The sequence below is a fragment of the Harmonia axyridis genome, chromosome 3 (genome assembly GCF_914767665.1).
Source record: "Harmonia axyridis chromosome 3, icHarAxyr1.1, whole genome shotgun sequence".
Classification (NCBI taxonomy): domain Eukaryota; kingdom Metazoa; phylum Arthropoda; class Insecta; order Coleoptera; family Coccinellidae; genus Harmonia; species Harmonia axyridis.
In genome coordinates this window covers 56,921,610-56,945,395 of record NC_059503.1, presented here as the reverse complement: position 1 = coordinate 56,945,395, position 23,786 = coordinate 56,921,610, and the positions used below count along the sequence as shown (strand labels likewise).

At 36.9% G+C, this 23,786-nt stretch overlaps 2 protein-coding genes across 6 annotated transcripts in view; one reads left to right on the top strand and one right to left on the bottom strand.

The window, feature by feature from the left end:
- LOC123676690 overlaps positions 1-23,786 on the top strand; it is a 129,497-nt gene that overhangs the window by 90,146 nt on the left and 15,565 nt on the right. For 3 of the 5 annotated variants that reach the window (XM_045612813.1, XM_045612812.1, XM_045612814.1), the window contains exons 5-8: positions 1,659-1,913; positions 1,986-2,197; positions 7,468-8,029; positions 11,708-11,817. In XM_045612813.1, coding sequence (XP_045468769.1) covers positions 1,659-1,913; positions 1,986-2,197; positions 7,468-8,029; positions 11,708-11,817 — 1,139 coding nt within the window. Of the gene's footprint in view, positions 1-1,499; positions 1,914-1,985; positions 2,198-7,467; positions 8,030-11,707; positions 11,818-23,786 lie in introns of all 5 variants that reach the window. The other 2 variants (XM_045612810.1, XM_045612809.1) reach the window with 1 other exon arrangement.
- On the bottom strand, positions 12,333-13,907 carry LOC123676693 (zinc finger and BTB domain-containing protein 8A). The gene is made up of 2 exons (XM_045612818.1): positions 13,660-13,907; positions 12,333-13,598 (listed from the first exon to the last, which is right to left on the bottom strand). The coding sequence occupies exons 1-2, from the start codon at positions 13,901-13,903 to the stop codon at positions 12,565-12,567; spliced, it is 1,278 nt and encodes a 425-aa protein (XP_045468774.1). The 5' UTR covers positions 13,904-13,907; the 3' UTR covers positions 12,333-12,564.

Below are 23,786 nucleotides of genomic sequence, written 5' to 3'. Positions count from 1 at the left end.
AAGAGGAAACTTTCTTAATCATTGTTGTAGCTAACAAATTTGATAATTGTAGAGAAATTAATTTGGTTGTATTCGAAATTTAAATTACTACAGATTATTCTTCATGCTGAAAAATGTAACATAACACATAACAAAGCCGGATCTCCTTTTCCTGTACATATCTCGTAAATCCTGTGACGTGACAGAAGCCTAGATGTATATAGGGATTAAAAATTAACGAATTATCATGAAAGAAATGAAGTTACCACATACTTCAAAACGGCACCAAGTAATTTTTACTTGCTTCAATATTAATATTCACGAATAGTCCGTTCAAATATAAGACGGAGCAATATAAACAGAGTGAATCGCATAGTTTGCGCATAAGACGACTGTTCTTGGCCACACTTTCATAAATCCTATCCATCTATCCCTAATAAAATGCTAGGATCATATTTGCAACGGAATGTAGATATTGATTGTAAATTGATGATTTGCATATTCATTTCACAGAAGAGTAAGAAGGAAAATATGTGGCTTTACTTGTTGAAATGTTTTGTATATTTCATTTGTACGATTATGTGAATCAACCTTAAATCTTACTCAGGTCGGTCAGTATCGTCTTATATTTGAACAGACTATATATCTCTCATTTATTAGCGAATATACGTCATCAATTCTCAGAAAAATTTGTCTGGATAACAATATTCGAAGTTGTCGAGCAGGAAGAGTTCAAATTAAAAACCAGAAAATATCAATGATGAACTGGAAATGCCAGTTGATTCTTAAGCATGTGAAATTGCATTATTTGAGACATTTATTATCGTATCGAACCCCCTCAGATTTCAAATGAGTTAGGCGCACTAACGTTAGAGTGAATAATGGGACAATATTCAAATAGGGACTAACCATTTGATTATTTTATTGCAATTATGTGTCTACATGTTATTGCAACAAGCTAATCTTACCGACTGTTGCTCGATCTACAAACTTTCTATTTTATTACATTTATGTCATAATTTTTAAGGGCTTTGCGAGTTTTGTTTTCTCTATTTTTCGTGTTAACCTATACATCGAAAAAATTCTAATAAAAACAATATTCGGCAAAAATAATATAATTTTAAATTTCCCAAGAAAGCATTTCCATTTTTCATTCAAGTTGTCTGTGTATTAATATGTGAATATGAAAGGTTAATATTCTTTCAGTTTCTGTCCACTTAATTTTAAAATAAAACAGTGGTGACGCTGGAAGAGGCCAGGGGGATCTGGCCCCCTTTGAATTTCTTGTGCATCTTCATGAAATATTGCGTTATCAAAAAATACAACAATACAAATGTAAACTGAACCTGGAAATTTTGGCATCCCTTGAAATATCCTGGCCCCACCTTGCCTTCACCCCTATTCTTGATAGTTGGCGTCGCCACTGTAATAAAACCTTGCATTGGATGTGATATGTTTTTTGTTGGGTAACTCGGGTAATTCGTTCCCAAGTGTTAACATTCTGCTCTGTCTTTCCTCAGGATTTTTGAAATATGTAACGTGCCGATGGACAAAACTATCCTTTCTGAAAATTCAAGAATTGGCAAAATTAGAACGAGTCAGCGCGCCCATCAATTGTCACAATCTTTTGATATGAAAACCGCCAAAAAGGGAACTCATGTAGATTCTTTTCGACGTAGGTTCAACAGAGTCGGTGCCAGGGTCAAGTCGGAAGCGGACATGGAGGAGATCATGGATAACCTCCAGGAACAGGCCATGGAGGACAAGAAGATGCGCAGCTACGCCGTGATACCACCTATTTTACTTGACAAACGGGAGAAGGACGTTTGGTTCAATAACAATAATGGGTTCGTCGAAGATATGGAATCGATGTATAAAAACAGGCAGTACATAAATATGTGGACGCCGCAGGAGAAGGAAATCTTCAAGGAAAAGTAAGCGACAATTTTTGGTTCGATTTTGCTTCGATGTGTCATCCTATAATAAATATATATATTTTTTTCTAGGTACCTGCAACATCCGAAAAATTTCGTTGTGATATCAAGCTATTTAGATAGAAAATCTGTAGCTGACTGTGTGCACTATTATTACACTAGTAAAAAGACCGAAAACTACAAACAACTATTGAGGAAGTCGAGGCAGAGAACGAGAGCTTCGAAGAACACACAAAAGGTCAACAATGCAGCAAATTCCTCTGTTGTAGATATATTAACCACTGGTAAGTGGGTTCAAGATAATTAACTTTCAATGGAAATTGTCGTTTCTAAAGAATAAATCAGTTTATTTATATGAAGATCATTATCGGCTATAACGCAATGAAAACTAATGTCAAGTGCTGCTGAAATATACTTGGAAGATATTTTAACCTCTGGTAAGTGGGTTCAAGATACTTTACTTTCAATAGAAATTGTCGTTTCTAAAGTAGATATCAGTTTATTTATACAGGGTGAGTATTTGACTTGTACATATATTTTAACCCAAGATTCCTGAGGTCAAAAGAAACACTTTTTTCCTTTACCATTTTTTCCGATTCGGCCTGGTTAAAAAGATACAGGCTGTTGAAAATCGTTAAAAAAATGTGATTTTCGGCTATATCTCGTAAATGGTTGTATCGAAGGAAATGATTTTTGAAATATAGCTTTTTTTTGATGTGATACATCTTATCAGAACACAAGATTCCATACACATCCTTCTGTTTCTTTATTATGAACATTACATCCCATAAAAATACCAGAAATTCTAAGAAACCAACTCTTAAGAGTAATTTGAACGTTCATTGAAGAATATTTGGCTAATTTGAAAAATAAAAGTATTCTTCATGTTTTCTCGTACAAAGCGCCGTTTTCGAATAACTTGATCTTAAAAAAAAAAAATTATCTGTGAAATTAAAAAAATTGGGTACTTTGGCTGAATGCAACTCTGTTCTGTTGTGGAAAAAAAAAACCACAGAAATGAATATTTACTATGATGTCATGTCCCAGATTTTAGAATTGAAGTACTAGCCAACTTAGATTGAAAATGAAGTTGTAAAAGTGAATAAGCTCACCTCAACTCCTCGATTTGATTAAAAATTACTGATCTTTGGCACAGCTCTGATAATAAGAAGATACTTCACTAAAATCAACATTCAGAATATTTTACATATTTTCGTACTGATGGCTTCAAAAATATTGATGCATTTCAATATTTTTATGAGATAGTTGGAACAAATCAAATGCTTCATTTCATAACAAATAATATCTTATAACAATAACAGTGTAAACTGTAAATGAAAATTTTAGGTTAGAGCATAGATTATTCGAACCGAACTGCTGTGTTTAAATTTGGCATCACTCGAAATTTGAAATTCAAACTTAAAACCACAGATTACTATAGTCTGTGTTAGAACTTTCATAGATGAATATTATTAATTTGAGATTTTAAGGTTAAATGGCAATTCTTGTAAAGAACGATATCATATAAATGAAATATAATGAAAGAATGGATATGAGTATCAGTGCTAATATGGGTGTTAGCGAGCTCAATTCGTTATAATTATCGAAAATGAAATAGAAATCAAGAGAAGAATATTTAATCTTTAGCGTCAACGAAATTGGAATAACTCATCTATTTTATTATAAACACTACTTTGTTCAACAAATGGAATGTTAAACGTGAGTTTAAGATGGTTTTTATAATTTAGTAGCTCATTTCCAAGGTTCAAAAGGTATATCTTATGCTTGAGAAAACTTCAGTGTTCCGGTTTTCAGGGGTGAATTAGCTCATTTTGAAAATTTAAAATGGCTATATCTTTTTAACAGGGCCGAATCGGAAAAAATGGTAAATGAAAAAAGTATTTCTTTTGACCTCAGGAACCTTCGGTTAAAATATATGTACAAGTCAAAGACTCACCCTGTATAAAAATTATTATCGACTATAACGCAATGAAAACTAATGTCAAGCAGCCTTTCTTACAATCACGCAAAATTGTTTTGAGCAGTTTCTCTGGAGCAAGCTCTGGAGGTAAAGGTTGAATAGGCTCCAATTCATTATTTCTCAATTTCTAGACCCAGTCTTCTGGATTCAGTTCATTGCCCATCCATACTGTTTGTAAATACTTTTGCGTTATCAATCAAATCATTACGTTTTTAAACAATTTGATTACTTCAGTTTTGCTTATTTCGAAAATTGCTGTTGTTTCGAAGCCATTTATTGCACATAGGTTCAAAATAAGAACTTGACATATTTGATATGCAGTTAAACATTGTGACAAAAACTAATTCGAATTTGAGCTTCCCCTGGTTTTATGAAGTAATGTAAGATTAAGATGTCTAAAAACCTGGTGAATGCACTGATTAGATTTTGTTTTGCCAATTTTAGTAAAGCTTTGTTATGTCAACTGTAGGTAACGCTATTAACAAAATATGTCAGTTTTTTGTTATTTCAAAAATTTGAAATTAATCTAAGAAACGTTTTGTGAATATTCCATTGCAGATGTTTCAAATGGGGAAGACTTTTCACTGTTTTCTTCTTGAAATTCCTAGGAAATGCAAATATTTTCAAGATGATCATTCTTGGCACTTTTCTTTGGACACGATGCACTTTAACTTATACAAGATGTAATATAGAAACTACTAGTTCATTGAAATTCATTTACTTACCTTTGTTTTCTTAGTTTAGGAGCTTACATGAAAAAAATTTAAAAAACCTTTAGTGCTATCGTATTTTTCCTGTCATTAGTGGATTTTATATTTTCTTTTGACACAGTGACATTCTGCACATTCTTCTTATAACGAGAAGTTTATGAAATACATATTACAAACGTTTATTATACGCAGAGTTCATCTGTTGATTTGATTCTTGATACATCAATCAAATCCAATTCAAAATTAACAGAAAAAAGATCGAAATGGCAAATATGACATTGCGGCGCCGCCACGAAATGAAACTAATATTCTCAATTTGGTTGAATGTCATTGCATCCAAAAATTGACGAGTGCATAAACCATGATTTAAGATATCTTATGTAAGATATCTTTCATTATGTAAAAAATCCCTGACACATTCAGTCATAGTAAGAAACGACTGAAAGTTATGTAGAGTTTATGTTGAAAAATTACGCTTAATTCACACAAGAAAGATTGTCGCCAACCACAATTGAGCTTGCTGAATTGGAAAAGTTGCCACTTTTCAATAGAAAAGGGAAAAGAGAAGTAATCAAATTGAATCTCTAACGACAATGATTCAGCATCACTTCAAAAAAAGAGTGATGATTGTGCATACCTAAACAAATGTATCTGTTGCACTGCATAAGCCATTCCTCCTATTTATGTTCCAAGCACAAACCTTGTCTTTCATTGGCCAGAAACCGTTCTGTGGTTTAGGCAAAGGTACCTACAAAAAAGAGTTTCAGGAGAAGTAAAAAACCGAAAGAGAAACACTCTGGCGGAATTACCTGGGTTGGATCATTCCAAAAAGTTTCCTTGAAACTTTGACACTGCGAGATCCAAGAAGTCTCTAGTCTAGATCTGAACAAGAGTATACTAAACCACTTCATGAGAATAGGTCTAGTAGAAAATGTCGACTGCAGATTCTGTGGGAGGAGGAAGAAGCTACGAAGCACCTGGTGACGGAAAGTCACACAATCACTAACTAAAAATGCTTTGGACAAGAAACGTGTAGCAGTGAGGGAGTAACCTCCTTGGAGCATCCTAGATACTGGAGTTCATTAGAACCTTGGAACTGGAAAGCGAGCTGTAGATCCTTGTTATGGGAGGCACAATGGGCCATTAAGTCGCAGTGCAACAGAATCTCTTCAATTTAATCTAAATGTAATCTAATTTATGTAACAAGATTGAATACAATCGTAAAACGTTCTTCATTTCGCCATCTGTTAGAATTGGTCGGGAGTTCGCTTCGCTCAAGTGATAAAAATCGATATTTCGGGACTCTAGCGCCTTCTAGCGGTGGAAGCATATCTTAACTGCAAGCTTCGTTAATAGAGGGCGTCAGCAGCGAAATAATTTCTCATTCCTGACATCTCGTTATTATTATTCAGACCGATAGCTACATTTTAAGCTGTACGGTACTGGAATATTTATTACATATCTGTGTATTTTGAACAATATCCAATATTGATTGAATGGGTCAGAATGATATCTCTGAAAAAACAAAAAATCATGCTGCATTTGATATCTTGTCTAGTTGAAAAATCAACTTCATATTTTGGGAAATTTATTTCAAAACCCATTAATTTTCAAAACATATATGATATGATATATTTAAATTTATACTTGATACAATATATTTCATTGTATGTAACGGGTGTTTTTTTTTCGAGGTATATAACTTTAAGTTGGCATTACTGTTCAAGATGGAAACTGATTCAACAGTTGTCTAGTGATTTATTCTCAGTTTGGTTTGGCAATTCATCATGAACAGGCTCACGCCTGAACAACGCTTGCAAATAGTGCCCAAAATGAGATTGCCGTTGTTCCCGATTTTCACAAGCGAATTTTGTTTAGCGATGAAGCGCACTACTTGTTGAATGGCTACTTCAACAAACAAAACTGCCTCATTTGAAGTGAAGATAATTCTCAAGTGTATGTCGAAACACCGTTACATCCAGAAAAACTGACTGTTTGGTGCGCTTTATGGGCTGGTGGAATCATTCTTCAAAAACGATGATGGCCAGAACGTTACAGTCAATGGTGATCGGTATAGAGCCATGATTACTAACTTTTTCATTCCTGAATTGAACAACCATGATGTCCAGGAGCTGTGGTTCCAACAAAATGGCGCAACATGTCACAGAGCTCGTGCCACAATCGATTTATTGAAAGACACGTTTGGTGACGTCTAATTTCACATTTTGGACCTGTGAATTGGGCTCCAAGATCTTGTGATTCAACACCGCTAGACTACTTTCTGTGGGGCTTTGTAAAGTCATTGGTCTATGCGTATAAGCCACAAACCCTTGACCATTTGGAAGACAACATTCGCCGTGTTATTGACGATATACGGCCACAAATGTTGGAAAACGTAATCGTAAATTGGACTACATCCGAGCCATGCGGTCATATGCCAAAAATCATATTTAAAATGTAATGCCTCAAGATTATCTTGCGGATAAATAAAATTCATGTCAATCGAATAATCCATCGTTGTTTTATTGCAATTTAAAGTTCTATAGCTCTAAAAAAAACACCCTTTATAATAGGTACTATAATTTTTATTATAAAAACAGCACAATCCGTACGCCTGAATAATTAACATTCAAAAATCAGTGTGGACTATGGGTAAAAGATAACGATCACAAAGAATCTTCATATTTCTCTGGAAACTACTACGAATGTTGTTCCTTTTTCAACAGATATATTGGTTCTCTTTGTTAAAAGTGAATCACAAGGAAATATGGTGTCACATTTTTTTTGTTATTTCACCTATCTGAGCTATGAATGAGGAGCTTAACTTCCATCAACAAACTGACACAAGATTTTTTTTTTGCAGGCGTGACGACGAGGCTTCAGCGAGAACAACAGCAGAAGACCGTGGTGCGGGAGGCCAGCCAGAACCAGGACTCGACTTCGACGGCATCTTCGCACCCTTACTCCCAAGGATCGACGACCATCTCCGTCGCCACGTCCCAGACGCAGACGACGACCGCCGTTACCTCCGCGACCGCCACCACCGCGTCTACGTCGACGTCGGCGACGTCCAACGCACCCAGTCCGCCGGCTGCCACCACTGTGATTTCCTGCTCTACCCCGTCCTCGACGACGACGTCCACCGGGTCGTCCGTCGTCACCATTTCGGCGTCCTCGGCTCCGGGAACGTCGTGCGGCGCGGCAGCCGTCAAGCAGGAGACGTCGACGTCTCCGCAGCCGGCGTCCGGGGTGCCGCCGGAGAAGTTCACCGATTTCAATTCGTTCGAGGAGTACAACAACCAAATGAACAAGGGCACCGGCCAGGCGGGCCAGTTCTTCGGGGACGATGTGAAAAACGAGGCTCCGTTGCTCGAGGTGAAGATGGAGGTTAAGTTGGAGAACGAGTCTGCGCCGGAGCCTGTTAGGTGAGAGTCAACTAATAGTCGTTTTATTCATATTTATTTAAATAGACTACATCTCTTCAATTCAATCGATTTTTACCTCATTTGAAAAAAAGTTCAGCAATATACTGTATAGAAAATTATAAATAATTATAAAATTCATTTTTGAATGATTTTTGCTTTTGAACGATTCCAAAATTCCTTTATTTGTTATTTCCTCTGATGAGCTGTTTATTCAACGTTATTCCCGAGAATACTGATTGTCCAGTGAAACAATAAAACATCTGCAAGATACGATATCGAATAAACAAGTGTTGTTCTCTTTCAATGGCGAAGTGGGGATGATCACAGAGCTACGCTGCCACTTGATTTGTTAGTTGAATTAGTCGCTCTCCAAATGTGGGATGCGTTGTAAGACCATATCGTTTGGAGTTAAAGTAGATTTCTCGTAAATCGTAATGTCTAATGAAAAAAAAAAAAATTTCGAAATATAAAATGGTACTTTACTGGTCAATCAATTGAAGGCACAATAACTTAATTTATTGTTGCCTTTGATATTTCTGAAACAATTACACACATAATTTGACTGTGGGTGTTAACGAACATGCAGTAATTGGAAGATTAATAAATCAACAAAAATAATCTGAAAAAAAAAGGAGATCATAGATTTGGATCTGTTTGGCTCAACAGTATTTGAACTTTTGTTTGAATTTGTCGCCCCTTTATTGCGCATTTTTTAGATTTTGTGTTCGTTTCTCATTATATATTTAGTAGAATTTATTTTATTTTTAAATCAGTTATGGCGAAAAAACTCAGGATTAATAATCCAATTAATTAGTTCATTAATTGTTGCAAATAAATCCCTCGCCTACAATGGAATACAATTGTCGTATTTATTTTCAACCCCTCCCTCAGTTGGAAAGCGACTAATCGACTTAAGCGCTGGTGACCATCCCCACTTCTCCATTGAAAGAGAACACTGGTTCATCCGACATCATATCGCTAGATGGTTTAATTGTTGCATTGTTCCATGAGTGTTCTTTGGAAGTCTGTTAAAACAGTTAGAGTCATGAACACTGTCATTTTAGTCGTCTTGTATTTATTTTTCCTTTTCTAAGATTGTCTCATCTCTTTTTTCATTGTCTTCGATGTTCACTCCCAAGTATTATTAGCTCTATTTGTTCTTATATTATTGAGATGACAGTTATATATCTGTTTTGTCTGAAGTTTATTGAAATTTTTCCATCGATTGAATTCGAGTAGACTATGTTCATTGTTATACATTAATAACATTCAAAATCTACCGCAGACACCCCCACGGCTAGAGAGCCCAGAATTATCTGTTGAATAGAATTAACGTTTGTGATATCAATAATCAGCTTCTAGGGTCTTCTGTTAACATATTCAGACCGGTGATAAGAGATAGATTATTTTGAGTCTTGTCGACCATAATAAAGAATAAAAAAAAAGTCTATTGACTTTCGTGAAACTGCTCAACAACTCTCTAGTCTGTAGAATTTTGCGGTGAATTTTATGCTCTTGTTAAATTATTACGGACAACAAAGAATGCTTCGAATTCAACGCATGAATGACCTCAACAAATTGCCAAAAATATATATCTGGATCCTCCAGATCGGTAGCCGACGGTAGCCGTCAACCAGCGTCAAGTTGTGCTAGTATGTTCGCTTGTAGGGAAACCAATGCTCCAGATTTTCGTGCGTAAAGTCGGTAAGCTCTGCGTTAGCATAAATTCTACTGTTGAAAACCGTTTATGTAAACATCAAAATCGGAACTGCATAGTATCTCAATAACGACGAAACTATACATACAACCGGAATCAAGAAAATAATAGTGGATGAGCGGCTTCGGTCGAGTCATTGACGCAAAGAACTTTGGCCGAGTCGGCAGAAATTGCTATATCAAATTTTAAATCGGCCAATCGTAGGCAGAGAGCGATCGGAACGGCATCTGACGCTCCCGTGATTTTGACAAACACAATTTGCATTACAATCCGCGAGAGTGGGTTCGGGTCCCGGCCGCGTCCCCCCCGCACCCGCCGTATTCCCGGGAGCACGAAACTGGTCCGTTCGTTCGTTGGCGTTACCGCTGACTGCACAATTATCGGATGAACTAGCGGCATATCAATTTTGCAAATTGATACTCTTTTAATCAAGACGGAATTGCATTTTCGCCAAAAACCCGATCCGCCATACCCTCCGCGCCCGTTATCCGATAAATTGAAATTGATAAATTTAAATTTCATCCGAGAATTCGGGAGATTTTTTCCCGCGACGATCGCAAACGGGGAAAGAATACCGGCGCGTATATTTGTTCGGACGTTTTGTTTATTAGCTGAGTAGTTAGTGAAAACGCCTGTATTCTCAACTCGTAATCGACGAGCCAACTCGTCACAATGAAGGAATACACAGACTTTTTTGTGACTATATCAAAAAGTGTTTGAAATTGTTTTATTTACTCATTTTCACAGAGGAAATTAAGTTTTTGCAGATGAATTCCTCGCGGACAATGGCATACAATCGTCGTCGTATTTATTTTCAACCCATCCCACGGTTGGAAAGCGACAAATTTGACTAATCGACTCAAGCGTTGCGACCATCCTCCCCACTTCGCCATTGAAAGAAATCACTCGTTTATTCGATATCGTAACGCTTATATGTTTTGATTGTTGCATTGTTCCACTGAACTAGACACCCTTCTCCCACCCTGACAGTTATACCCTTCTTTTTGTTCTCGACCATATCCTCCCAAGATTGTTGTGGTCTGCCTCTTCTATTTTCACCTCCCTTATTTGTTTCATTGGTGTCTGCAATGTCCCCATCATGTGATTTACTTTTCATTCTCCGTGTTGTATTCCACGTCTCAGATCCATATGTTGAATCAGGTTTCATTACAGTCATGAACACAGTCATTTTAGTCGTCTTGTCTTCTATTTTTCCTTTTTTTAATATTATTGCTTTATTTTTCTGTCCACCTGTATGTTGGTCCCGTTTTGGAACCTTAAAGTCGACATGTTTGAATCTGTGCAGCGCTGGGCTACTATAATCCGTTTAAATATAAGACGGAGCAGTAAAAGGGAAATTCTTCATCTGAGTCGAAATGAGGATAATTCATAATCATACAGTTTGTACACGATATTAATCTACAAATGAAATATACAAAACGTCTCAACATGAAATATATTTCAACAAGTGAAGCCATATATTTTCCTTCTTACTCTTCTGTGAAATGGATATACTAATCATCAATTCACAATTGATATCCTCATTATGTTGCGAGTACGATCCTGACAATCTGTTAGGGATGAAGGAGGGATTGGATTTATTGCCGTTTGAACAATAACAGTTGTACGTACTATGCGCAGACCATACGATTTACTTTGTTTATATTGCTCCGTATAATTGAACGAACTATAAATCAGTGTTCGGTCCTGTTAGGATGTTCTGATGACTCTCCTTCAGACCTAATGCGAGATATTTTAGCGAGTAGTGAAAGAGTTTTTAAAGTTCTTGTCGGACATTTTCTTCTATATCAAAGAGGATTCATGGTGAAATTTTGATGAGATTCGAAATACATACCATAAAATGAGCAACAAAAATTTCTGCCATGTTAATAAGATATTTGAGTTGGAGCTCTACATACCTAACTAATTATTAAATTATTAATTTATTGATTTTTTTCTAGCGATCAAAATGCCAACGCTGTGATGGAAAACAAAAAGAAGAAAGAAAGAAGAAAAGACACAGACGCAGATGCGATAGAAACAAGCGAGGAGGATTCCCTTGAAGTTCCAGGTAAGTCGTCTCAAAATAAATTTTTCACTGATTTTCTCAAATCTAAAATTTCTTCACTTTATCATCAACGTGATTTTTGAATCGAACATATTCTTCATTCACTTTTATGGAAGTCATCAATTAATCAGCGTAGCCTCCAAGAAAACACAATTATTTAAATATTATTTGTTTTTTTCCGTTTGTGACACCTAAAAGTAGGTATTTGTATATTTGTAACGCTACGGCCTGATTAAAATTCAAAATACAAATAATATTATACGACTAAGGCGTGATTCGAATGTCCCTAAAAAATTTTTATTGAAAAGGTCTGTTTTCATGAAGATAAAGCGCACAATCACATGAATGCTATATATCTATCTGATTTGACAAAGGAATCTCCCTCGCGGAACAGAAAAGATTGATATGTTCAAACACAAAATAGTTAATTAACAGTAGATTCTATTGAATACAAGATGACGAATCAATTGAGTCAATTAACTGAACACGGAAAGTTCTGTTATCCTTTTATGTTATTAAATGCTGATCTAACGAAACATACGCTTCATTATGTTTTTTTTTCTATTAATTATTTTGAGAAATTCATTTACTCTGACGCTGGAATCAATAAACTGAAATAATCTTACTTCTCATGAGGAAAAATTTAATTTTAATGTACTTATTCACAATGAGCTTGTCCTAATTAATCTATAATTATTTACAACTGAGCATAATAAAAACCCTGTCACGTTTCCATTCCAAAAACAACCCCTAAGAACCTTCGTTATGGTCGGAATTCAAGGCTTCCACGTCTATGGAGCTGTTGGTGCTGGCCCTATCCGCCTCGTCCGATCTCTCCATCACTATCTCGTTGTTCCTGTTGGTCAGATCGGCCATCTCTTCCGCGTGGCACATCTTCCTGTGCTTGTGAACGAAGTAGTAGCTGGGGAACTTGGAGCCGCACGTCTTGCAAGGGTAATACTGGACGTTCATGTCCAGCAGTTTCACCTCCCTCTTCAGCTCCTTGGTGACCGCCTTCGCTTCCACGCTCACCGGGTTCAGGTGCCTCCTGGCGTGCTTCTGGTAGCAGTATTGCGACTTGAAGGTGTGGTTGCAGTACAGGCAGGTGAACAGCTCGTTGCCACCGCTGTTCTCGTCGCCCACCGGCTTGTCCCTGATGTTCTCGGCCATGGCCTTGTTGAGGGCGTCGTTTGCGTTCACCTCTTGCTGCTGGTCTACACGGTCATCCACGCTATCCCTGAGCCCGTAGTTCTTGTTCACGACCCTGTGGAACCTCACCGGTCCGTCGCAGCAGGCGACGTCGATGATCACCTTCGAATTGGCAGGTTCTGTCCTCCGCTTCATCCTCGACTTGTCTATTCCCTTCTTTTCCGACCTGGTGTTGAGTTGCGACGGTGTCGGTTCCCTGTCGAGGTTCGCCTTCGAGGTGGACGCTTGGTTCAGGGTGTTGGACAGTTTCTCCGGCTGTCTGACGATGGTGAACGGCGTGTCCTCGGATTTGGGCAGCACTGCGGTGTTGTTGGGAGCGTAGATGGGTTGGGTGGGTACCAAGGCCTTCCTGCTGGCTATGGGCTTGATGACGTTGGTGCGATTCTCCACGTTCTGGGTTTGCAGAAGGAACGAGCGGCAGATCTCGAGTGCGGTAGGCATGTGCAAGATGTGCGTGGCCAAGAGGATGTTATAGATGTTGCGGATGTTGAGGTCCAGGTATCCGGTGTACATGAAGGTCAGTAGGTAGGAAAACTCGTCGACGTTGACGTTTGGAACGGAAATGGGTTCCGTGTCTGAAAATAAGAATTGCATTTAGATTTAAAGCTTCTCTACTAATAGAGAAAGCGCGTTTACCTGTGTGGTTTACCAAGGCGGCCTTGAAGTAACCGCTGTGCGCCGTCAAGATGGCCTTGTGAGCGGAGAAATGAGTCATGCTCGGTCCGACTTGTAGAGACACGTCGGGCGCGCTTGGTGGCTGGTTGGGAGGGGGAATGTTGAGGGGGGCGCCGGTGACCTGTTGCAAAGCGTGGGCGTTTTGAAAACCGGCGGCCAGACCTGGAGTGCCGAACTGGAGCCAGGCTCGGTATAAGGAATACATCTCCATTGCTGAAAAATTCGAAAAAAGCTTCAAAAATAATTCAAAATTATCAATCAAGAATTTCGAAACTGTTTACCACCATTGAATGGTACAAATTCAATAATTTTATATTGTATATCAATATGGGTACCTCAATTCATCTCCTTGAAATATGTGAATCGCATATTCTATAACGAAAGATTCATTCAGTAATCAATTTATAGGGAAAAATCTGTGAACTGGACTAGTAATCTTGAAGAGAAGGAATAAATTTCAAGAGAAATTTGAATTTTAACTATTGGAAAAATATCATTATTCATTTCTCACATTAGTTATACTTCGAGAAAAAATCTTATTAAATCAATTTATTGTTATTTTTCAAAATAATGATAATAAGTATCATTCCCATATTATTCTTGTAGTTCTGTAATGTGTCGAATCCAAATATTCTATGAAAATGAAAACCTCTCAGCTAATAATAAAAGAACTTAGAATAATGACATGGAAAACGTTATCTCAAATAATAATAATAATAATGTAGTTTATTTTATCATAAACATTAATCGCAGAGGCTTCAAAGCCTGTACGCGATCAATATTATTACTATGGAAATCAATCTTTGATAATTTTATGTAATTAATTAATATATTTAGTTGAAACATCTCTGGATAAAAATTCTTTTCCTTTCATTATCGAGATATATCTCTGCTTTCATCATTTCAATGAAAACCAGTTCAGTTAATGATTAAAAATTATTCACCCGCAAGAGATTTTTTCGCATCAGAATAAAATGAGAAATACACCAAAATCAAAAGTATCGTGAAATTCAGATAGGTTTCAAGTGAACAAAATTAATTCATTGATTTCTTGATATACCGGCTGATATTTTCAAGTTGCATCAGTCAAAAATCTTGGAAAGGGAACATCTTATAGAAAAATATTTTGAATATTTTGATGGTTCTGAGGGGGAGTCCACTTGGGAATTTCAAATTGGAATTTCATTTTTATTACAAATTCGTATTCTACGGCCAACAATATAAAAGTTTGTACGAACAATTTTTTCCAGATATTTACTGATGAATCTGTATTCGTGTTAGAATTTTCCGTCCGAACGAAAATTTTTTCGTACAAAACTTTGGTATTTTTGGCCAAGAATACGAATCTATAATAAAAACAGAAGTTCGCATTTGAAATCCCAAAGTTTACCGCCGTACGGGCCACAAGGGGGATATCAATGGAAGAGCTTCAACTTACAAAAATAACCCGGTATATGTAATTGTGAAACGATAAAAATTTCGATGTTAAAGGTTGATTAATTCATATGCGTTCCTCGGAGAATCTCATCAAAATATCTAAATGAATGATTTATGATTATTATTATGATATAATTTATACGAATTTCTAATTAAAAATATTTTTGGCTCATATTGAAAACATCCTGACTGCACTAAAAAAAATATTTCGAAGAAAAAAAAAACAGTCGCATCATAATTTAATTCATACCTTATCTTCACCGTTTATAATTGTCGAAGAAATGAATCTTTTATAATTAGATCTCCGTCGAGAGACCGGAAAAATCACCACCAAACACGCAAAAAACGATACCGCCACCGCAATTTACCGCCGTTTCGACGCTCGCATCGCACATCTCAATCGCGGGCTGTCGGAACACTTTATAAGCGCTTTATAAGCATAATTCCCGATATATTACTCTCATAACTCGCGCCAGTTGTTCCGTTTCGACCCCCTCCGTCTCTTTCTCTCTCGCGCCCGCTCCCATCCCCAACCCCGTGCCGTCCTTTTCCGAATTGCGCGATATGGATGACCGTCGGCGGTGGTAGGGGGCGGCGATGAAACGATGATTTCCCGATTTTTCGCGGGGGCGAGGGATACCTCTTTTTTATTTCCCCATCGTCTCTGATCTGTCCCGCGGCCGGAAGGGTTGTGGTCTTGGTCCTTCGAGCCGGATCGCATCTGCCGACCACGTAGATTATGATTTGAAGCGTTTTAAAATTTTCTGGGAAATCTCGAGTGGAAAGGTTATGCTTTGTAGGAGCCGAAATACAGCCGAAAAAATAGGAGGAAAAAGTCCGAAGGAATCATCTGGTAGTAGAGGAATTATTTGATTATTTTCAATGAAGCATCGAATTCTTCGGTTTTGAAAGTTTCAGATGTTTTGAAACATCGGGGACCGTATTCTCGACAAGTGATCTTTCAAATCGTATACGTTCATTCAGTGTTCAGAGCACTGAAAGAACGTATGCGTTTTGAAAGACCACTTGTCGAGAATACGGTCCCTGATCTTATCCAAGATCTAGATTAGTTGGGTATTGTGATTCCAAAGTATCTTTCGAACTTTCTTGTAAAAAAAAGCTCCAGTTTTCACTTTTATCGCAGATTTCGGCGTGTTCTTCAACACTTCGCGCGCTACTGCAGCAATAATCCCTTCGATACACACATTTATTTGTTTTATTTATGATTTTGAATCGATAAGAGTAAAATTAGTACGGAAACTATCAATAACTGATTGCTTGCTCACTAGGCCGATTGCGTTGATCCTCAGAGCTTATGTCGTTTTCAGTAAGCAAATTTTGTCCCCAACATGAACTATCAAATTTTACATGAAGCGCGCCGAAAAGAAAACATATCAGTGATACGATATTTCACTCAATTCGCGAGTTTCTCCACAAAGAACTCACTTCTTATGTCCCGTAGTGAATCAACATTTCATATTAACTCAAAATATATTGAAATAAATACCTGAATATATCAGAAATTCAAAAAACAAACTTAAAGCGCGCCAAACGACGTGAAATGACCGATGACACTAGGAGAGCAAAAGTTGCCAAACCTTGGATTTCAGCAGGTAGATGAAGAAGATAATAAATATTCTGCTTATTATAAATTCGACAATTAGGAAAAATATCGGATTCCAAATATTCAAATTTGCATATTTAATCGGGAATCACTCAAATAAATGTATTTCATTTAATATAACATACATTCATAGCGATATAGTAAAATTGTATATTTGAAAATATATCACAATCTGACTATGTTAGGGACATGTGAAAATTGAATATACTCCCTCTATCTATCTTTATTACTCTTGTTGACCGTAAAATGGACGAAGTGCTATATAAACTTCGCAAAGAGATTTATTTTTTCAAAAAATAAATTTCACGATTTGGAAAAAAATTCAAGTTGAATTCCATATCTTACTGAACAGAAATGTCAACACAGTTCACATACTCAGCTCTCAAACTATAGACAACATCGAAACTTCTCATGCATTTAACAAAATACTCGAAATATTAATAAATTATAGCTAACGAAGTTTATTGAATTACGAAATGGATTTCGTAGGAATCCCTAGGTAATTTTCAGTCATCTTCATTCATTTCAACGTTTCTTTTTCCAATATCCAATATAGGAAAAATAAAAAAACTCAATTAAATTACTGTCGCTTATCGAAAGTACATATGAAAATTGACCGTATCGCATTTTAATAAAGACGACGACTTCGGAACCCCGCTGCCTAATGAAAATTGTTGATAATATCTATTAATAAAGGCGACTGCTATTTCTTCCTGAATAATAGATGGAACAAACACCACGGAAACGGACGTGAGGCGTCCTCGTATTCTTTCAGAGAATGCAATACGTTTAATGAAGCGCCCTATACGATGATTACAATGATAATATCGAAAAATTATCCACGACCTATTGCATTCGGCGGGAAGGGAGGGTGTCAGAAACGACGGTCTTGAATTATTGAACTGAATCGATCTTTGAAAGGTTCGATTTTTGTTCCGGGAGAACGCACGATTGAGGTTCATTTCAGTAATTAATTTAGGACTCTTGTCCTCGAGGTATCTCGAAGAAATGTGAGTTTTACCGTTTGTGCGTTCATCGTTTTCCGCTTTATCAATTTTTTCTGAGATGGCTAGTTCGTTGAGTTCACCCTAATGATAGTAAAGGGCCCGTCATCTGGGTAGCTGTCACTTTTGAAGCTGTCATCCTTTGACATCTGACAAGTGAAAACTACGCTATTACTAATAATGGAACGATACGCGTTTCAGCAATGCATTGTAATTATTACAATTCACTACAAAAATAGTGCAAATTTTTCAATCAAAGTTCGCAAAACTAAAGCACTTGGGTAGTTGTGAAGCACCTTCTCTGTAGGCAATATTGAAACTAGTGGAAAAATTTGAGCTGTTGGGGAATATTACTGATGTGCAGAATTGACAGCTGAGGCTGATGCAACTGTTAACGTGAATGGATGTCTGGTTAATTGGTGTGGATGACGATTATTTCCAACAAGACGATGATACGTGCCACACAAGCAACAAAACAATCTCAATTTAGCATACAATTTCTTTGCCGTGTTATTTTTCGAGGAGGTGATCAAAGTTGGCCACCGATATCTGGTGATTTAAGACCTTTAGAATTTTTTCTTTGGGGCCAAGTAAAAGATAAGATCTATGTTAAGACCTTGAAGATGGAATTCGTGAGTTATCGAGAACATACAGGCGTAAATTTATGGTCTATTTCAATATCAAAATCAAACCTTTTATTGAAAAAACCCTCTATTTGAGGTTATAGAATTTGTTCCGAGGTTTTTCGGGGAAACAATTCTTGAATGTTGATGACGTTTGCAAGCAATTGATTGTAAAGCATGAATAAACTTACTTATTTCCAGATGATATATGTTATCCTTGTGCATAAATTTTTAAGTTATTCAAGTCTGAACGTAAGCTTCTGAAAGTAATTATTCTAAGATTTTTAAATGAACACAGTGAACATTGACGAATTTGAGGTGTCCCGTCCAGAATCTGTAATTTTTTCGTTTACTGTCTACACCTCAGAGTAACAAACATAGATGTAGGGAGCATATGTCATTTTCAGTAATCAAATTTTGTCCCGAACATTAACTATCAAATTTGACATGACGCGCGCGGAAATTAAAACATATAAGTGACACGATATTTCACTCAATTCGCGAGTTTCTCCACAAATAACGCACTGCTTATGTCCCATAGTGAATCAACGTTTCATATTAACTCAAAATATATTTAAATAAATACCTAAATATATCAGACATCCAGAAAACGAACTTCAAGCGTGACAAACGACGAGAAACAACCAACGACACTAGGAGAGCAAAAGTTGCCAAACCTTGGATTTCAGCAGGTAAATACAGAAAATAATAAATATTCTGCTTATTATAAATTCGACAATTAGGAAAAATATCGGATTCCAAATATTAAAATTCGCATATTCAATTGGGAATCACTCAAATAAATATATTTAATTCAATATAATATACATTCATAATGATACAGTGAAATTGTGGATTTGAAAATTTATCATAATCCGACAACGTAATCCAACCATGTGGGGGACGTGTAAAAATTGCGTATACTTCCTCTATCTATGTTTTATTACTCTATGGTCTACACCTACGACCGACTGACACCAATACCATCAGAAAAACGTTAATTTTTCCGTCGGCTTTGAATAACCATCAATCCTGCACGGTCGTTTTAATTGATATTTTCCATTCTTCATCGCGGTCCTCCAGGAATTGTGCACGCCAACCGGCCACCTGTCAAACCGATCGTAATAGGGGATTCCCCTGTCGATAACAGCGGCAATAACGAGTACGATGTCCAACAATGCCGGTAATGTGGTCCGAAGCGGCCTACTTCGCGTGATTGCGTCGCCTTTATTAATGACAATCCACGCGACAATTTGCAAAAAAGAGGTCCCTGCAGGACGAATTGACGTCGAACTCGAACCCGCGATTTCGCGTTTGATGGGCGCCCTCTGGAGGACGCGAAATCGTTTTTCAACGAGATTTGATAGCTTGACGCGTTATTGCTGGATTGACGATGTCGAAGATTCGTTCGAACTGTTGAGGGCACTCGAAATAATTCCCATATAATTGATAACAAGAGGTGAAATGAATAATTTGAAAAAGCGAAATGGGTGATAATGACGAATGACAAAGGATATTGATCATTGAATATTTGCAGTATCTTCTCGTTCAGAACTGGAGAAGAGTTATCAAATTTTTTGAATGAGTTGCATAAAATATTTTTTTCACATTATCATACATTTGCGAAACTACACGCTCGGAGTGAAATTTCGCACAACCTTATCCAGAACGCAATTCAGCGCGAAAAGTTGCGCGAGTAGGACGAGTCCTCAAGCGAGCCGGCCTCACTTCTCATTCCGCAGTAACCAGAAAACTTGTTTTGTTCTTCTAGAGTTATTCTTGAGCAAGAAGGTGAAGAAGAATAATCGCACTTCTGGAAGATGGTGAAACTAGCAATTTTTCCTTGGAAAATGTTAATATGGAAACAACCTCAAGAGAGAAATGGTACAAGAAACCATTTATCTCGATGGGCGGAACCTTTTGACGCGCGGACAAAAACCGACTGAGTTCTGGCTCGCAGTGAGTGTGAACTCACCGCTATAACTCTGGGCGAAGAGCACTAGACGAAATTCACTTGCGTAATAATTTCGCGAGATCATTGCGCCTATCTCAACATATTGCATAATCAAACCTCTCCTTGAAAATTTAAGAGATCTCTTGGAATTAAGATGTCTCAGTATTTTTCCATAGAGAAATGAATATTTCTGAAAAGAAATAACATGAATAGTTGTTCCAAGGTTCAAAGATGATTGTAGTGAATCGCTTTTTGCCAGATTGAAAGAAGTGACATGAATATTGGATATTCAAAAGCTGATTAAGACAGATCACAGCGTTTTTATATTAAGATCTACATTTCAAAAAGAAAACCTATCACCTTCTTTCTTCACAGTGCGGCCACTGACTAGCTCGGGAAAAATCTAAAAGGGCGCCACCGATTCATTAATGAGATCAGCAACTACCTCAGGAGGTGGGCTATGGTGACTCGGAACCTGAAATGCACAAGGAAGGAGAAGGATGGGTTTTAAGGGTGAATCACAATCACTCAAACTTTGTCTCCCTCAATATATAGTTGTTCAATAAACCAATAAATTGATACAGTGGAATTCAAGGAGCTCTGCAAAATAACAATAAATATAGCAGGGAAATATCATAGTTCTTTACAAAGACACTGAATTTATACAAATTAAGGTTATAATCTGGGGTTAGAAGCATAGAGAACGATATCATAGAACAAGGAGGAAGTCAATGAAGATTTAGATAAGTAAATATTAGATTAGATTGATAGGAATTTAGTAATTAGATAAAAGAAATCTATTATTGTTGGAAAAATACTCTAGACCATTCCCAATTGTTGGACATGAAAATTCATACGAAACATCAAGGAAAGGTAGAATCGGTCTTAAAATTTGTCAAAATCGTTTATGTCTTCAATTTCGATTAATTTTTGTATGCACCACATAAGGTAATTCAAATCATAACATTAACGAGTTAATAAGTTGATCAAAATTTTTTCACATAAAGTTAATTAATTTCGTTTGCCCAACTGCTATTGCCAATTTTTACCCTGTCAAAAATTCTCGACTATAATGAGATTGTCTAATTGGAGTTATAGATATACGTCCCGATTCTCTTCAAGATAAAGAGAGATATATTTCAAAGGTTTGAATTACAAACACTATTCGACTGGTGAAACATTGTTGGTCCTCCACCTCGAATAATCCGGCATAATTTCAATTATTTTATGACGATACTTCCAATTTTTGGGCAGTGTGAACTTCAACGAACAAATCAAACGCCCAGTATGTAATATAAAGCATCCGGGATCCAGGGCGCAGACTCCCGATGGGTACACACAGAGCGAAAACTCTTTCTCCTACGCCCTTTCATCGGGCTCTTCATAAAATTGGCATATTAATAATTTATTTAATTAGATAAAAGAGCCGAACGATTTCCATGTGCAAAGACCGCACGGCGGGAACACTTCTGCCGCATCCCACCCCTCCCGCCCCTTCTCCGTCATCCCTTCTTTCGCAGTCGAAAAAAAACAGGGGGTCCGAGAGGGAGAGGTTTGCGGAGACGCGAGTGAAATATTTTAACGAGGGCAATTTTAATTAGGGTAATTTGTTTGTTTTCTTATGAATTAATTCGTATCGACGGGTCCGTTCCTCTGCCCTTTGCGTCTATACAAAAGGGTTGCCACGATGGAAGGTACTAGGGGTAGTTCAGGAGGGATGATTCGCGAGAATCGGATAAGAGCTGATGTTTTCTCCATTACTCAATAGTTATGGAAAATTAGTGTTAGGGGTTGGCAAAACAAGAATTCTATCTTGTCTCGAGAAAAGTCAAGAAATTTGAGAAAAAATTACTTGATTGATGGGGAAGAGACGCAGCGATATATGTGCCTGATGAAATGCTATTTTCAAGAGCAGCTTCAACAATAACAAAGCCAAAAAGAGTTGACCCCATAAGAAGTCTTATGTGTCTTATGTTTGCAATTTTAGTTTCAACGGTATTTTCATTTATTATTTTTAATTTACATTTTCGTGAATCGAAATTTTAGTAAAAAAATATGTTCAGTTAATCGAAATATCTTGGAATTTTGGCTATGTACTTCAGTAGGTATTGACAAGAATAATCCAAAATGGTTTCTTATGTGGAAATTTATTATTTTTATTACAAATAAATACGTTCTTGCGTTTTCATTGTAAGTCAAGTTATTTAAAGATTTCATGTTTTTTCTTGACAAGAAATATTGGTATTTACTCGAAAGCTTCTGACTTCTTGTCAGCGCTTTCCCCAATTTTTTTTTCGTTATCGTGCGATTTGAAATCGCGGAAAAATGCCCTCATTTGTAGAAGAGAAAGTGCTGTTTCATCAAGACAACGTACCTTGTCACAAATCAATGAAAAATATGGCAAAATTTCATGAATGGGCTTTGAATTGCTCCCGCATCCACCGTATTCTCCAGATCTGAACCCCAGCGACTTTCTCCTGTTCTCAGACCTCAAGAATTTTTTTCTTTACTAGCCTACGAACTATTCAGCCCAACTGTTATACACAATAAAGAAATTGACCCCAAAACTTTTATTATCGTAATAAAACGACGAATTCGAAAAAACCGCTTCGAATCGAAAGAATCTTGTACCGTTGTATAGGTTACCGCCGTTTCGTCGTCCCTTTCTTCTATCTTCCCCACCCCCAGGGTCCCGTCTCTTAACCAAACACAATGACTACGAGAGTGCTCGTTAAAATACAGAGTGGGCCGGGAAGCCCATCTCCCCGGTGATGACTAATGAAGAGATTTTCCGCATGAATTTCGACATTATTAGCAGTATTTCCTCAGGGACCTGCCCGTTCTGTCAAACGGGGTCGGGGGTTTTTAGAACGTGTTGTATTTCGCGATGTGTCTCCGTTCCTCTTGATCTGATTGGATATATTTTCCTTGTTCTTGTTTCGACAGATCTTCAACAAGACGATTGTTTCCTATTAAAATTTACTATTTTCTTCAATATCAAAATGAAATCCCTCATTGGAAAACCGTATAGAATCTCACACATCCTCAAAATCGGTCATTTTCAGTGGTTTGAGTCATATTTGACAGGAAGGACGCAAAAAGTAAAATTCGGAAATTTTGTGTCATCAATTGGGAAAAATGAATTTGGGGTACCTCAGGGTACAAATTTGGGAACAATTTTATTTCTATTGTATATAAATGATGTAGTGAAATATGTATGTAATTGTAAGATAACTTTGTTTGCGGATGATACTATGATATATGTTTCTGGATATGATGTTGAAATTTTGTTCAAATAGGTTAACGAGGATTTGGATAGGTTGTTCATTTGGCTTTGCGACAATAACTTGAAAGTCAATATAAAAAAATCGAAGTATATGTTAATAGGTAGTGAATATAGGACACGTAGTGCCGACATAAGTAATTGCAGAATTAATATTGATAAA